We start from the raw sequence: 16,343 nt of genomic DNA, 5'->3' as shown, positions 1-16,343 counted from the left end.
AATGAATATAAATAGGTCACTTGTAACTTTATGATAATGGAATTAAAACACAACAATATCAATAAACAGATTTTTTATATAAAAGTGTCGTTTATTGTAAGGAAACTTTAAATATAACCAACAATATTGAAAATATCATGACTGGCATTTATGGCCTTGATTGTAGTTTACTGCCATACAAGTAATTTCTAGCATTTTTCATAATGACATCAAGCTAGTGCAAAATATAGGTAGCTTTTGGAGATTAAGCATACAGAATGAAAAGAGTGTGGATTTTGGTTACCTGATATTTCCTTCTAGTATAACAGGCTTTTCTTTTTTTCGATAAATCAAAAGTACAAAGGCAAATTATCATATGTGCAATTATTCATACCATGTTTCCAGGGTTAAAAAATAAAATTACATTTTTAAATTTTGCTCAGATTTTATTTTGTTCAGAGTCTGACTTATAATTTATACCACACTGTATGATATAAATTATATATTGATATCATAGTATATAATCATAATTTCATATACAAGTATGATTATATAAATTGTCAGAACATGTCACTAACTATAGGATAATAATTACATCAACATACACAAATATATGGCATTAGAAAAGTCATTATCTAAGAAGGAAAGATGTTATAATTCAGATGTTTGAAACGGGGCACAAGCAGCCTTCCTACAGTACTTGTAGTACCATTTTGGCAGCACTGTTGCCGATTGCCATGATGTGCACTAGCTTTCCATGTACATCAACAGTTACGTCAGTGAGTAGTATTAAAATTGGACTGTGCCTGAAATTTCCAGTCACAGACCCTTGTAAGCAATGAGCCCTGTGCTCCTAATCAAGATGATATTCTCTCTCCTCAGTCTCAGAACGTATCCCATGCTATTATGGCTAAAAAGATACTATTTTATGATGACTTGCAGGTTTCTGAAAGCAGGACATGTTAGCTTTAACAATGACATACTTTCCAGACCTGCACAAAGCTTTTGAAGTATTGATCTTCCAAATGAAAAATATTTTTCTACTTCCTGATAAGGATTTTTTCAAGGACAAGCTTAGTTTAGCATGGCTTTTGATATCAATCACTTCAGTAATTGAGTCTGGTCTCTGACAGCTAAAATTTGACTGCAGGAAGAGAGAGATATACAGAGATCATTTCATTTGAAATAGGTAAAAGATTTAACAGATAAAAAAGGTGAGATCTAAAAAAAAAATTAACTAGAGAACAAGCATAGATAGAGAAGACAAAATGCATAAATATAAAACAAGGGAGAAGGGAAAAATATAGGTTGTGTATGATTAGGTAGAACATGACGATGACCTATGCCTTTGTTTTTAAAGCATTAAGTATGTCAGCTGTCCTCACTCTAGACTGTACACAATACATGTAACTAATAAAAAATGCAGTTTATTGCAAAAATATACAAGTCCTCTAAATTGCATAAGATATTACAATGTCGTGCTGAAACATGACGTATTAAACAAAGAGGACTTCAAAACAAATTACAAAATGTTAAAAATCAGGTTTAGTTATGAGCATTACACAAAATGCCTTGTCATGCTTCATTTTACGATTAGTCTTGTGATTCCCTACATCTGTGATAAACGCAACATAAAATCATGACAGCTGTAGTAGTCAGAAAGTAATATCTACTGTATATCTTCTGTATTAATACATAATAAACACTTTGTGTGCACTAATACTTTCAACATATCACATTCAAACTAACAGTCTTTCCAGAAAAGTAGTAACGTTTTTGAAGAACAGAAGCTGGTTTAACAATTTTATCGCATGTGGGTTTTTTGAAATCTACTCTTTAAGGAGGTCCTTCTGTGTCGAAGGACTTGATTTTCAAAGGTGCTGTGCTACTGCAGGTTGTCTTAATGCCAGGTGGAACCATCAATACTGAGCACTTTCAAAAATCAAGCCCACAATTTATTAAATTCATATTTTGTTTACTAGTATTTCCACTGTCATAAGTCCAAAAAATACCCCCAAACCCACCCTTAAAATCACAAAAAATGCTTGGCATCTATAGGAAGAGAGACAATTTCTCAGTGGACTAACCACTACTGTGCTATATTCTCATAACAGATCTTGTTGCTCCAATGCTTAGTTCATGCGCTGGAATCGGCAATGTCCATGTTTGATCCAAACAGAGCAACTAGCTGCTCTTCATAGTTTGCAATGTTCCTTTTCAGAATTTCCATACAAGGTCCCAAAAGCCTTTCGAATGCCTGCACATCCATAACTAAGATAAAAGGGGAGAGAAAGAGAAAGAACATAACATTTGTCTTGGTGTTTATGACATTCCAATGTAAAATTTTAAATGATAACAGGACAGATACTACCGAGGTATATACTTTCTTTGCACGGAGGAGAACCACTTGCTGTAGCAAAACCAAGAACAACCAACACATTGCTGTCTTGAAAGTTCATAACTAAACTTATAATTTGCTGGATTTCTTATTTTCTAAGATTTATGTGACCCAAGAGCTGCTGACAACGTCTGGAGGGGCCTGGATTCCTCCACAGAATACAGTTTTAAGACCCTTGAGATTAAAAAACCCCACATCCTTTGCTGATGTTGTTGGCTGTACTTGGGGTCTAACTTGGCGTATTTCCTTGCTACTTTTACTTGTTCCATCCACAGTGGAAATTGTAATAGATACTTATTGCCTTGCAAATGTACAAAAAGTTGAAGACAGTAATTCACACGTCATGTCGATGTGTAGCCAACCAGAGTATCTTCTTTACCTGATCACACAATGTTATCCTCCATAGTCCCAGCCAACAGGCCAGGGAGGAAACTTCATACTTCAACCAGCTTCCAACCTGGTGGCCTGTAGTCTCTCAGCTCCTGAGAAAAGTTCAAGATCTCTGCTCTTTGGGAAGTGCCAGAGATCTTACCCCATATTGAGCAGTGACACTTCCTCACCACTGCCTCTTGTTCTTTTCTCTCTATCGTCTTTCATCTTTATTTCCTGATCATCCCTGTATGTTGTGGGATAAGGATCTTGAAAAATGATCCCTTTATAAGCAAGCGAGAAACTTTGTGGTTACTGGCTTGGTAATCAAACTGTCACTCAAGAATGCCCAATCTGTCTTTGCAGTTTACAGTTTTCCCATAATTAGACACAAATATTTGGGAGCTAAACATTAGACCATGAAAAGCAACGGATGCGAAGGGCTGTCTATGAGCACAGCTCCTACGATCTTTGCTTTTCTTGAGTCTGAGGCAACAGTGTGACGGAATCATTAAATTAACAGCTGGTGAAGACAAATAATTTGTTAAAGCTTAAGTCATGGTGATAAAATGCACAGGATTTTTACCACAGTTATTTCTTGGATGAGAGTCAGCCTACTGAGAAAATAAATACTTCACCTTTCTGCAGAGTATTAGACATTTATCTGATAGCTACAAATGTTTTGCAGCAATACTCTCTGTACCATCCTGAAACAATTTTTACTTCATGCAATCAGAGAAGTGTTGGAGAATTTGCGTTTAATACCAGTTACCAATTGCAAATTATTTCTGCAGATAAATAACGTAAATAGGAATGCACACTAAGAGATTACGTACGTTAAAAGTCTTATTTGGGTAAATTTAATTAAATCTTATGTTCTGGAGAAAGACAGATTTCACAATAAAAACCACCAGATAGACTATGTATAATTTTATACCAGATATAAAATATTATTGAACAATACCTAAACATTTGACAGTGCCAAGGGCAAATGCAGAAGCGGCTCGTGGTTTGTTAGTTACAAGAGCAAGTTCTCCAAAATATTGTCCTCTTGAGCATCGAGCTATTTCAACAGCTCCATTCTCTTCTACATCTTGTTTACCCTGAAGTATCAGGTAAGGAAAAAAAAAGAGAAAGGAAGAGAATGAGAGATTTGTTGAACTCAGGATTGTATAAGCAAAATTAGCAACAATGGCAGCATTACTATTAAACACTTAGAATAGATTAAGATAAAAAAAATTCTGTGTTTTAGGGATGTTTACCTTCCTTGTCATTATAATCCTTACTTCTCCAGATTCTACAATGAAAAAAGAATCAGCCAAGTCACCCTGTAGAAGAAAAAAACATAAAGTATGACATTTCTTTTTTAGTTCAATGGTAACATTAAAATATTTGCAGTCAGTGCCTTGAAGCTCATCTTTTTGATAGTTGTTGTAAAAGAAACCACTTTTAATGTGAAAACCATACTCAAGGCACATAATAATCAAACAGAGCTGACAGCAAGGCCTTTTAATGAAAAGATGTAGCTGACTGTGCCTTATTCAAAAAGCAGAGAAAAACAATGTTATGGAAGATTCTAGGATCCTTACTCCTGTTTCTCCACCTTTGTATTCCTTCTAAATTATTTCCTGTACAGAGTTTCCAGTGTAAAAAAGCCTCCAAGAGCTATCTGATATTAAATAATTATTCTGGGGCAAGACAATCTCAGTTGCCTACTCTGAAGGTTTACTTTTGCATTCTTCCTCGAAAGATTATTGTATTTTAACAACAAAACCAGGATAAGTCTTCAGTGCTCCTTATTGCAAGCCATCATTCTTTTATATAGTTTGAATTTCTAAGTATATGAAAAATGTTGACTCCTTTATTAATTCCAAAGAGGGATGTTTTTCAAAGTAGAGCAAGTGAAAAATTAGCTTCTGAAACAAAATAATCACACCTCTTACATGCAGCCTTCATTGGTTTTGTCTCATTTGACAAAGAAAAACATAGTTTAAAAGTATGTATTGTCTATAGATAACATAATTGTTACCTATTGGAAAAGAAGAACTGAAAGTAGAAATAAACTGTACCTGAGCAATGATTTGTTCTCCATCTTTGTATACTTTGGTGCCAATCACATCAACCACTTTTAAACGCTCAGATACCTTCATTTAAAAAAGAAAATGTAAGAAATATTTGGTTAACATTACAATATTATATTTAGAAAGCCCTTTCATATTTCTTTTCATGACTCTTTGCATAGAATAGTGTGTCTTTATTTTCCTATTTTGATAATCATTAAAAAGGAAGAACTGCTGAATAGTGTTCCAAAGGATGTATCATAGTCTTAACAGCTACACGTTTTGACAAAGATTCCATTTTTGTATGAAGTCTGTATATCCCAAGTCTTCAAAAATTATTTTCAGAAAAGTATGCATGTAAAAATATAGCTGCTAAATGAAAATATTTTTAAATTCCCTAAATCATTGTTTCATTTTATTGGCTAATATCTAGTAAAATTATCCTTAAGAAAATGAAAGGTACAAACGTATATATATTTTTAAAAATTAGAATATTAACAATAGTTCTTCATCCTGAAGATTTAGAGATATCCAGAAGAAAAGTATGCAAAATTTTACTGCGGAGAAAATCTTATATTCCAAATTAAAGTCTGCAAAAGCAGAATCTTATCAGGTACCTCTGATACAGCCATTAAAATAATGCAATAGAACTCTTACTTCTAAAGATTTAAGGAATGGCAATGACTCGATAAAATTTTCATACATTCTTCTCTTTTTGGCATTATTTTTTACAATGATTCTTCGGAACGTTACCCTGTCCTGTAAACACAAAAAGAGGATTTATTAACAGAAAATATGCATGTGGTAGAAAATACTTTACAAATGGCTGAATATGTTCAAGTTCCCCAATTTTAGTCACTCGGTTTAGCTGTCAAACCAGCTGGCTGGTACATTAGTTGAGAAAGACTCCTCTAGAGGTCAATCGAGAGCTCTTAAAGTTGAGCTCCTGATGTGATTCACATTCTGAAAATCCTCTCTGCCCTTCAGCAGCGAATACACAGTTTACATACAGAGGGTATATAGTTTAACTTAAACAGGTTGGCTACACAATGAAGGTTGAGTAGGTAATTTAAGATATTGAAGAAATCCTCAATATTTAAACATTTAATTTACAAAGTTCACTATCCTGAGGTCCTGTTCATATTGATATGTATACAAAGAGGTTTTTATGTTATTATGCAAACAAAACCAAAATACATGGGGGTCTGGGTCTTAGGTCAGTCCACTTTCTGCTGTTTCAGCAGAACAAGACTCATTGCTGCCCTAAACGGCCAAGTGGACATTCCTTACTATTTGGCAATCTAAGTGAAGCAGACGGATGGAAAAACTACGTGTATGTTGGTTTCTTCTCTCAACTTCACATGACTGTCTGCTGGTGACAGACAAGAGGTGAAATGCTGTGCAAGCCTTTGCAGCCACAGGTGGGACTTGCTGGCCAATACAGCCCAATCCAATTTAAAGCCATTCTTATAGCATCCTAAACTCTGCCACAATCTTCAAAGTCATATAGATTGAGATGGTGAAAAAAACATGTGTTTCACTTCAACAGGAAAATGCTATATTTGGGTCAGTCATTAGATTGATACACACATTTCGAAGAAGACGGCTATCCCAGTTTTATTCTTTTAGTAAATGCTATTACTGTTGTCAAGGATCCAGGTAGTATAACTGATAAATAATGTCATATTTTAATTTTACTCTAGAACTAAAGGCATTTGCTATCAAGATGTGGGAAAACATTTTATATATGTGTCTAAGCAATTGCCAAGTGGTTTGCAATTTGGGAAATTATTACTAAAATAAAATAAAATTATTCTTTTAAAACTCAGCGTCTTCTAAAGCCTCAAGTTTACTTCTGCAGATTCTGGAAGAAGACAGTATTGTGCTGGGAATTCTCACAAGTTTTAAAATTGAACTTTCCAAACTTATAATAAATTTTTTAAAATGCTGATATAGCATACCAGCACAATTATATAAAATAATTAAAATAAAGAATATCTTAAAACAAGTATTTCACTTACCAAACCCCAGATGGCACCAGGAGAGGTAGCTATAATTGTAGCTGCTCTAGGTGTATTGTACATTAAGGCCAACTCACCAAAACTTCCTCGGTTATCATAGGTTCCAACACACCTCCCAACACCATCACATTTTACATAAATATCATATGTACCTCTGTTAATAAAATACATAAAAATTCAGTGAGGGGAACCCAGTCCTGGTCTTTGCTAAGCAGCTTCTCACTGTATTTTTTAATGACATCAATTCCAAAGATAAAGCATTTGAAATATACATTCGCTTGTTTAAATTATATTAAACACCTTGCAGAGACATCTCAATCACTTTCATAAATAATAAAAGTAGTTCCTTTTTAAAGGGAAGGATAGGATTATTAGTTTTTACATTAATGCACTTCAAAGATAGACTGGATTTACAGTGATGTATTGATCACCAGAACTTATTAAAAATTAAGATCTAACTTAGAATCTGTTTCTTAATTTCATTTTAAACACACTAAATACAAATGTAACAAATCTTCGCAAAATTTGCTATGATATGATCACTGAAATAATAATACAAGTTATTTAACGTTTAAAATATTCTGAAGTAGTAATGTATAATGTAAGAAATAGAGGAGATGAAGGAAACAGAAGGAATGTATATGAAAAGCAACATAGGAATATGAAATAAAGACATGTATTTCTCTAATATATTCTGGATTTCTTCTCCCCATCATTAAATTAGTAACTTCTTTTTTCTTTGGGAATGCAGTAAAATCTGCCATCCCCATTGATGCTGAGCTATCGCTTCATTCAGTGCTCAATATTTGTATGGTACGTGTTGATAAATCATGTGAATGCAAAAATCTGTACAATTATTTCATTTATAAGGGACTTGGAGGTGATTCGCTGCACCTAAAAACTGCAAGGCTGACAAAACACTGTGAAGTCCCTGCAGCTTTTTGGATAAGAGATGACAAACTGTAACCTCACAAAGCTGAAAAACATTGACTCTTCAGCGAAGAATCCTGACACACTTTCATGATCTTCTGATTAAATAGCTCAGTTGGAAGCAACCTACAATGATCATCTAGTCCAACTGCTTGACCACTTCAGGGCTGACCAAAAGTTAAAACATGTTATTAAGGGTATTGTCCAAATGCCTCTTAAACACAGACAGGCTTGGGGCATCGACCAGCTCCCTAGGAAGCCTGTTCCAGGGTTTGACCACCCTCTCAGTACAGAAATGCTTCCTAATGTCCAGTTTAGACCTCCCGTGGCACAGCTTTGAACCACTGCCGCGTGTCCTCTCACTGGGTACCAGGGAGAAGAGCTCAGCACCCCCCTCCCCACAGCCCCTCCTCAGGAAGCTGTAGAGAACAATGGGGTCACCCCTCAGCCTCCTGTTCTCCAAACCAGACAAACCCAGAGTCCTCAGCTGCTCCTCACAGGTCATTCCTTCCAGCCCTGTCACCGGCTCTGTTGTCCTCCTCTGGGCACATTCAAGGACCTGAACATCCTTCTTAAATTGTGGGGCCCAGAACTGCTCACAGTACTCCAGGTGAGGCTCCACCAATGCTGAATACAGCCAGACAATCACCTCTTTTGATTGGCTAGTTATATTGATCTTTGCAATTTCTTCTAGAATTCTAGCATAATATTCCTTTCAAACACTCCCAGAAATCACTGTGTTAGCCTAAAACTCAAGGTACAAATAAGAAAAGGTGTTTTGGGACAGCCTGGCTGGAGCCTGTGCCAACAGACTAGTGAAAGATGCCAAAGTAAATGCTCTTCCTAACTCACTGGATTCAACAGTAATCAATATCCAGAATTTTACTTAGTTACCTGCTTTTTCCAGTACAGATCTGCAAATGAGAGTAGTGACTTAGCTACTCAAGGTCTAATAACATTAACGTGAATGAGAACATCTACAGATAGTATTGAAATGCAGTAAGATTTCAAATTTTGAGCTTTAAAACTGTTCCCATTGTGGTTTATGTTGGACCTCTTTGCATGTAAAAACAAAACAAAATAAAGAACAAACATATAAACCCAACCAAACAGCCTTTGGGATCCAGCAATACATAAAGAAGACAGGGACATATTTTCACATGAAAAATCTGTCTCCTTTCGAAAACCACCCTCTGTAGCTGTAACAGAGCTGTACTGGTTCACATGTGTTCTTTTTCCTTTCTCCCATGCAAACCTATGTAGGAGTTAAATACAAGCACATAGAGAAATCAATTTTTCTCAATGGACTTTTGCATAATACTTTGTACTATAATAAGACACAGCGATTCACCTATCAATGACGTAGAAGTTGTCACCGTCATCCCCTTGATCAATGACATGTTCCCCTCCTTCAACCAGCTTTTCAAACATTGCATCCAACACCTGAGACATCTGTTCCTATTTAAAAGAACACAGACAAAGACAAGAAATTATCATCTGTTTTTAAAAATTTTACTCTTCAAATTAACATTTCAGCCTCCCAAATATGCAGATAAAGCTTAGAGACATAAAAATGTTTGTGCTAAAGGAATGTGTGGATCAATCAGAAAGACAGTTTATTTAGTAGTCAGGGTTAGCTTTTTCCTCTTCCAGCTTCCTTTCTTATCCCTAACAATAACATAGATCTTGTCTGCAATATAAATTTCTCATGAGCATCCAAAGGTAGAATTTCATCCTTTACAATTGCGTAACATGATACAGTTAAAAGAAAAAACTGCATCCCATATTGCAAAAAAATACAATTACCTGGTTTTGTCTTTAGAAATATTTTACAGAATTTAAAGTTTCAAAATGACTGTGAAGTATTTTGGAAATCTAGATTATAAAATGCCTGCAAAATATTGAGATGGATGTAATGATAAAGATCTGCAATGCTCTGGTTGAGTAAGGAAATACTGGACTCCTTTGGAAGTAGAAACTTACACATGGTAATAAAACTACTTTGTTAATTTGAATGGAACACAAATGTTTAGAGAGAGAAATGTTAACAGACTAATGAAATGTCAACATCTGAATTATGACTGTCTAATAACAAAAACAAATCACTAATTACATAATCTGTCTTGTTTCGTATAAGTCTGCTAAAACATTACTATTGACGTAAAAAAAACCCAAAACACAGTTCATTGTGCATTAATTATATGAATCCTGAAAGGTTAACTTAATAATTCAAATTTATTTTCAGTTTGTCTAGCAATATGTCTAAAATTCTGACAATAAACACAAAATTATCCTCCATTTTTTTAAACTTATTAAGTATGTGTCATACTAGAACAAACAGTTCTAGTGAAAACCAGGTAAAGAGAAGCCTGTGGATTTACATAGCCGCGCTTTTACAGTTGTTCAATTTACAGCATTTCCAGCCACTGAAGGATGGCATTTGCCATTCTAAACAAGACTAGTCTCTAGATAGCTCAGAATCAGCCCTCTAGATAGCTCAGAATCTTCCTCTAGAGATCCTCCTTTTTTTCCCTCTGATGATAGAGGTCCACTATAACTCACAGTTAGATGTTTAATTTTTACACAGATAAAATTAGGTGGAATGAATTCCATCCTTATTCTGTTGAATTTCTTCACATACTCAAAGCTTTTAAAAATATCAGCACTACCCTGTTACCCAAGCCTTTTTAAAAAGTGGAAGCTAAGTACAATTTTGCTTCACAGAGTTCATTGTGTGTGGGCACAAATAACGGCGGAATGGCAGCGTCCATGCTCAGTACAGCTGATCATGGTGAAATACAGTGAGACATCGTGCAGCCTGCACAGGCCAGCGAGGAACCACTTAACTATGCTTCTATTTAGTAACGTTTTTAGTATAGACAGGTACATATTTGCAAAAAGAAAGATCATTTCACTATCAGCTCAATGAATGGGTAATAGTTCATTTCAGAGAAAGAGAAAAGTCTGTATGCGCCATCGGGAGAGACTGAAAATTATGTACAGGCCTTTTAAAAACTTTCATGTTTAAATTCATAGGTAATATTACCTCAGTCTTTCAGTTTTCCCTATGTAAACTAAAAAGAACTACAGAATCTGCAAAACTGACATAGTATCAATTAACTATCTAAAGCACTTGAAGCAGCACGTTCTCCTCCACTTGGCTTTACACCTGAACTGGCAAAGTGGCTCCGCAACCAGGAGCCCTCGGCTGCTGTTGGAAGACAAATAAAGAACACAGAGGATGCTCCACACTTATGGGAGGGCAGAGGGTACACATTATCCTCTAAATGTAAGCAATGCACAAAAAACGGGTTATATAAGCCCTGATCCCTGGAAACAAAAATAACTCTCAAGACATCTTGAAAAAAGGACAAATCTATTTTTCTTAAGGATAATACACTCTACGGATATAAATAACCAAATCTAAAGTTTAAATTATTTCAAATTCAATTGTTTATATGTTTATTTACATACTGTGATTAATACATGCAATGGACTTTTTTTCTCATTCTAAACTGTGAAGCATGTAAATGCTTCAAAAAAGGAACATTTTTTAGAAAATTATGGGAACCTTGGGTTGTTGCCATGAAAGCACACTTCCATCACCACCCTTTGTGACAGAGAAAATACTTCAACTGCCTTAAAAGTGAGGAGGCTGAATGGGAAATCACATTTTCTGAAAGACACAGTCACAATACAAACTAAAGTCATGTACCAAGATTTTCTTTTTATAAAGGTATTTCCTTGCTTTAAAATGTAGTTACCGCATTTCTCTCAAAAAGTCTTTCTAACAATTGGACTTGAATGACAGAGCGTGATTTCACAAAATAATTTACTAGACAAGTGAATAAACAGGCCGTACTTACAGCCATCATCACTCTCTCAATCACCCTTGCTTTCAAATGTGAATTTAACTGCTGGGAAGCAGGAGTGCAAAGGAGCCTTAGCTCCCTTACCAGCAGCAGCCAGCATGATACACCCTCCCATTTCACCTAAAGTGGAGATTATGTGGTTTTCTTCCCTCTCTTACTTAGACCAAGATGGTACCTACCATGCTTTTATACCAACTTAAATGAATTGTGCTTGTAAAGTTCTTTTGCATGTTTACATCAGCCAGAATCAGAGACTGCAACTATGAAGCACAAACTCAACAGGACCAGGGGATGGACTTGAGCACTGACACGGTATAGTATGGGCTGGTTTGCTCTTGGTGCAATTGTCAGCACAGCTGGCACAGCTTTGGCTTGTGCCAACTATCACTCCTCCTGGCAAACCTTGGTCAGGGTTTGGAGGAATGTTTGAGCCAGGGCTTCTTGCCAGCAGAGATAAAACCACCCCGGTTAGTTGCTTGGTTTGGTGGAGTTAGGAGAGGAAGGTGCAAGAGAGTTTAGCTGTATGTACATACATCATACCGCACTGCATGGCCTCAGGGACAGGGAATGTCCTCTCATGTAGCTTGTTATTACTGAACTGTATACAGGTGACAAGACTGGGAAATTTAAAAATAATCTACTGCAGTCAGTCAGACTCTGCCTTTGAGCATCCTTCTTAATTTCCTGACAAACAAAATCTGTATTTCTAGTCTTGCGCACTGCTTCAAACTCCCGTCTGCACAAACTATACCTCAACTGCAAAGTCTCTGCTGGTTCGTCCTCTTTGCTGTGCTCCTGTGAGCTCTGTCTCCTCAGCAGCCGTTACCCAGATGCTGTTCGGCAAAACTTCACTAGGGGCCCCATGTTCTCTGACAGTCATCTTGTAAGTAAATATTCTAAACACTACACCTGTGGCAAAAAATATTTGTCCCTTCTTCCCCTTTATCCCATGGTGGCCACATGAACCTCTTAGCATAGAAGGAGAACTTTAATGTAAAAAAATCCCTCTGCTAATGTTGCCTATGAACAGTGTAACACCTAAGCAGAGATTTTATGAATCACTCTGAGTTAGGAAATATTTTATTGTGCCTAAAGTGAAACTGAGATACCAGGTGCCTTTAAGACTCTAGGCCTGTGGTGATATCCATGCATAAGTAAGGTGTGTGCAAGCCTAAGGTATTGCCATGTCATATCTGAAACATACAAAATTGTGTGCATGTTTACAGTCAGTTACAAGCAAAAGACAGGACAGAAGATTCAGAAGAACAAAGCCCCAGACATTAATAATAACTCTACCAAGGACATCCCCCTGGAACAGGGTCTGATTCCATCCTTCTTGCTAGGTCAAGTGAAAAACTGCAAATAATCACTCAGAGCTCTCCCAACACATACTTTGTATCACATGAGTACTATCCTCCAGATGAATCTTGCATTATTTGAAAAAATATGTTAGCCTCAATTTCTTTCAAGTCAACAAAACAAACATGGCAATTACATCTCAAGACAAAAAAAAAATAAGTTAGATAATGGACAGTGACTATAATTTAAACTGCATTTTATTTAGTATATATTTCACACAGATTAAAAATCCAGACACTCATATGTCCTTGCAAGAGAGTTTTTGATTCATTCAGGAGAGCTGGCAGAGCACAACACGTCCTTCCCAAATGCCAGTGGCTCTTTTAACTGTCAGGCTACCAAGTGACTTGCTACCACTGCGCCAGGTACGTGTTTCTTAATGTCAGTCTATCGATTTACTGTGAGACATTTTGTAAAAGTAAAAGAACAAAGCTCTCCATACTAAACTCAACCCTCCTTAAACACTGAGGCTTCTAAGAAGCATCAATGTTTGAACTGCTGATATAAACATTTGCTGTCTGACACAGTGCTGTCCATTCTGAATCAATGAAGGCACTATAGATAAAACAGAAAGTAGGACACAATTATCAATGGAAGTTGAGACAATGACAAATGTTAAAAGTAACTTCTGAAAAATATCCTTCCCCACTGTTTAAGGGAAGGTATTCAGGAGATAGAAGGCACAACTCCATTTCTACAATTAAAATGATGTGGTTTTTGACAGCAAAACAAGACAATCTTAACCTGGCATTTGACAGGAGCTGGTAAACTCCATCTATTAAGCTGGATGCAGAAAGTCCCCAAACTATGGGATGGTATGTTGGGACTATATATGCTTTGGAACTCCCCCAAAAGAAGGATGAGTGTGCTGCTGGCATGCTCCCTGGTAGACAGGAAATCTCAGCTAATTTCCCTTTTAGATCCAAGACATCCTGCACAATCTAAACAGGCATGAGACTGCCTTGCACTTCAGTACAATAGTAGTAAGAAGACTTGCCTATCTCATGTGACTTGTGAAAATTATCACGTTCTGAGACACAACCATAAGGCTATCATATGAAGAAAGTGAATCCACGGTTCTTCTATTGCCTCTGAGTTCATAAACCACTTTAATCTTTACTTCTACAACCATTTTACTAAAATGAGCCCAAGATAAAACAGCATCCTATTGGCCACCTTATCATCACCTTAAGCCATATGAAATATCAGATAATGAAGCAGACAGAATACCAGAACAGGAAGGAAAAAAAAGAAAAAAAAAAAAAAAAGAGAGAGAGAGAGAAAGTTAGTAAAACATAGGTAGGGAAACCATGGAAAGAAAAGGAGTTCTTAATTAACAAGTAAGGACCTTGGAAGAAGAAGAGTAAATGACAGAATTCATGTCCACAGCTTTCCACATTTGTTTTTCAGAACAAAGCCAGGTAAATACACTCCCCTGGAACTGTGATATCGATGTCAGCAGCACTATTAATCCAATTCAAAATATTTAGCTCCCTTGTGTTCTATCCACTTTTAAACTAATCAAAAGGCATTTATTTCTTCACTATCAAAGAATCTAATTTGTGTTTAGAAGTATAATCAATATTTTTCAAGGAATAATATTTTCCTTGAGAATATAGCTTAACATATAACTGTGTGGAGGAAGGTTAAGTTAGTATTCTGCCTCTCAAATATCATGCACATGCCCATCAGTCACGCTCAGTAACACTTTTCGTATTTTTCATATTTTGTAACTAGCCCTCTGATAAAGTTGCCTGATTCTTTTTAGCAGTTTGCTAAAAAAGAGTAGAAATAATCCAGAGTTACATATAGTTTCCAGAATTCTTAAACCAAAGATGAAGGCACCTTATGTTGGGCAGTTCCTTTGCAGGATATAATCTGTGATTATAGAATCACAGAATCATTTAGATTGGAGAAGGCCTTTAAGATCATCAAGTCCAACCATAAACCTAACACTGCCAAGTCCACCTCTAAACCATGTCCCTAAGAACCTCATCTAAACATCTTTTAAACACCTCCAGGGATGGTGACTCAACCACCCTGGGCAGCCTGTTCCAATACCTGACAACTCTTTCTGTGAAGAAATTGTTCCTAATATCTAATCTGAACCTCCCCTGGCCCAACTTGAGGCCGTTTCCTCTTGTCCTATTGCTTGTTACTTGGGACACCAACACCCACCTCGCTACACCCTCCTTTCAGGTAGTTGTAGACAGGTCTCCCCTCAGCCTCCTGTTCTCCAGGCTGAACAGCCCCAGTTCCCTCAGCCGCTCCTCATCAGACTTGTGCTCCAGACCCCTCACCAGCTTTGCTGCCCTTCTCTGCACTCTCTTCAGCACCTCAATGTCTTTCTTGGAAAGATGGGCCCGAAACTGACCCCAGGATTTGTGGTGCAGCCTCACCAGGGCCCAGTACACTTCCCTAGTCCTGCTGGCCACACTAGTGCTGATACAATAGACAAGGCAGAGAGAATCCCTGTTTGCTAGATCTGGTGTAAGAATTAATTTTGCCCTAGGATAAAAACAGATTAAGTACAGTTCTAATTGTTTGGGAATCCATTAGTTTGCAGAGAGCTTTGTGCCATCTAAGAGGGTAGAGTATTTACGTGTTCACGCATTCTAGGCTCACTCATATATATGTGTGTGTGTGTGTGTTGCCATTAATTGCTTCAACAGTTGTAGTTCTAATTCTTCATCAAAATTTTTAAGAATGTAAGAGCATTATGAGAATATTCTGTCAGTAGCACTTTTAAAGGAATGCTTTGGCCTTAAGTATAAGTCCGCTATTCATAAAACACAGTTGCATTATGCTTTCTTTCATCTTCCTTCAAGTTAATCAATTCTAATTGATTAATCAATATTTGTGCTCTCTTGTAATAATTCTCCAGGTGCATGAGTGGCAATATGCCCAGAAATTGCTCTTGCATATTTGTGAAGAATATGTATAATTTATTACCTTTTAGAAAAGGGTCGAGACCTATTTGAAATATTCTGTACAGCATCAGCGGGGCAAAGCTCTCCAAAATAAAATTTCCCTGAATGAGGACAGATGACCTAACACTGCTTGTGAATTTTTCCAAAAGGATTCAAACTTTAAGTGCAAGGGTGCAGCACAGCTTTGATGGTACCAGTCCCTTGAGCCACCCCATTACTCTGATAATAGGTTCATCAGTTTTTTAACTACTGGCCTATGGGCCACAACAGCCAAACCCAATACCCTGTTGTTAATCATCCCCAGCAAAGTTTCCTCTTAAAAGACAAAACCAAAATAATAACTTCTCTGAACTGCATTGTAAAAAGCAAGTGTAGAAAGCTATGTTGGCCACTAGATGAGCTGCTGCTGCTATTCCTCCCAGTGA

At 36.6% G+C, this 16,343-nt stretch overlaps 1 protein-coding gene across 1 annotated transcript in view; it reads right to left on the bottom strand.

Moving 5' to 3' along the window:
- Positions 1 to 510: 510 nt before the first annotated feature.
- Positions 511 to 16,343, bottom strand: part of PRKAR2B (protein kinase cAMP-dependent type II regulatory subunit beta) — an 87,502-nt gene continuing 71,669 nt past the window's right edge. The window contains exons 5-11 of the mRNA XM_065640414.1: positions 9,109 to 9,215; positions 6,828 to 6,981; positions 5,464 to 5,565; positions 4,816 to 4,890; positions 4,009 to 4,074; positions 3,711 to 3,849; positions 511 to 2,250 (exon numbers count right to left, since the gene is read on the bottom strand). Of these exons, the coding sequence (XP_065496486.1) occupies positions 2,117 to 2,250; positions 3,711 to 3,849; positions 4,009 to 4,074; positions 4,816 to 4,890; positions 5,464 to 5,565; positions 6,828 to 6,981; positions 9,109 to 9,215 (777 nt within the window). The 3' untranslated portion in view covers positions 511 to 2,116. The remainder of the gene's footprint in view (positions 2,251 to 3,710; positions 3,850 to 4,008; positions 4,075 to 4,815; positions 4,891 to 5,463; positions 5,566 to 6,827; positions 6,982 to 9,108; positions 9,216 to 16,343) is intronic.

Source organism: Caloenas nicobarica, chromosome 1, assembly GCF_036013445.1.
Source record: "Caloenas nicobarica isolate bCalNic1 chromosome 1, bCalNic1.hap1, whole genome shotgun sequence".
In the NCBI taxonomy this organism is placed as follows: Eukaryota; Metazoa; Chordata; class Aves; order Columbiformes; family Columbidae; genus Caloenas; species Caloenas nicobarica.
Note: the sequence above shows the minus strand (reverse complement) of the source record. Positions and strands in the feature narration are given on the sequence as shown.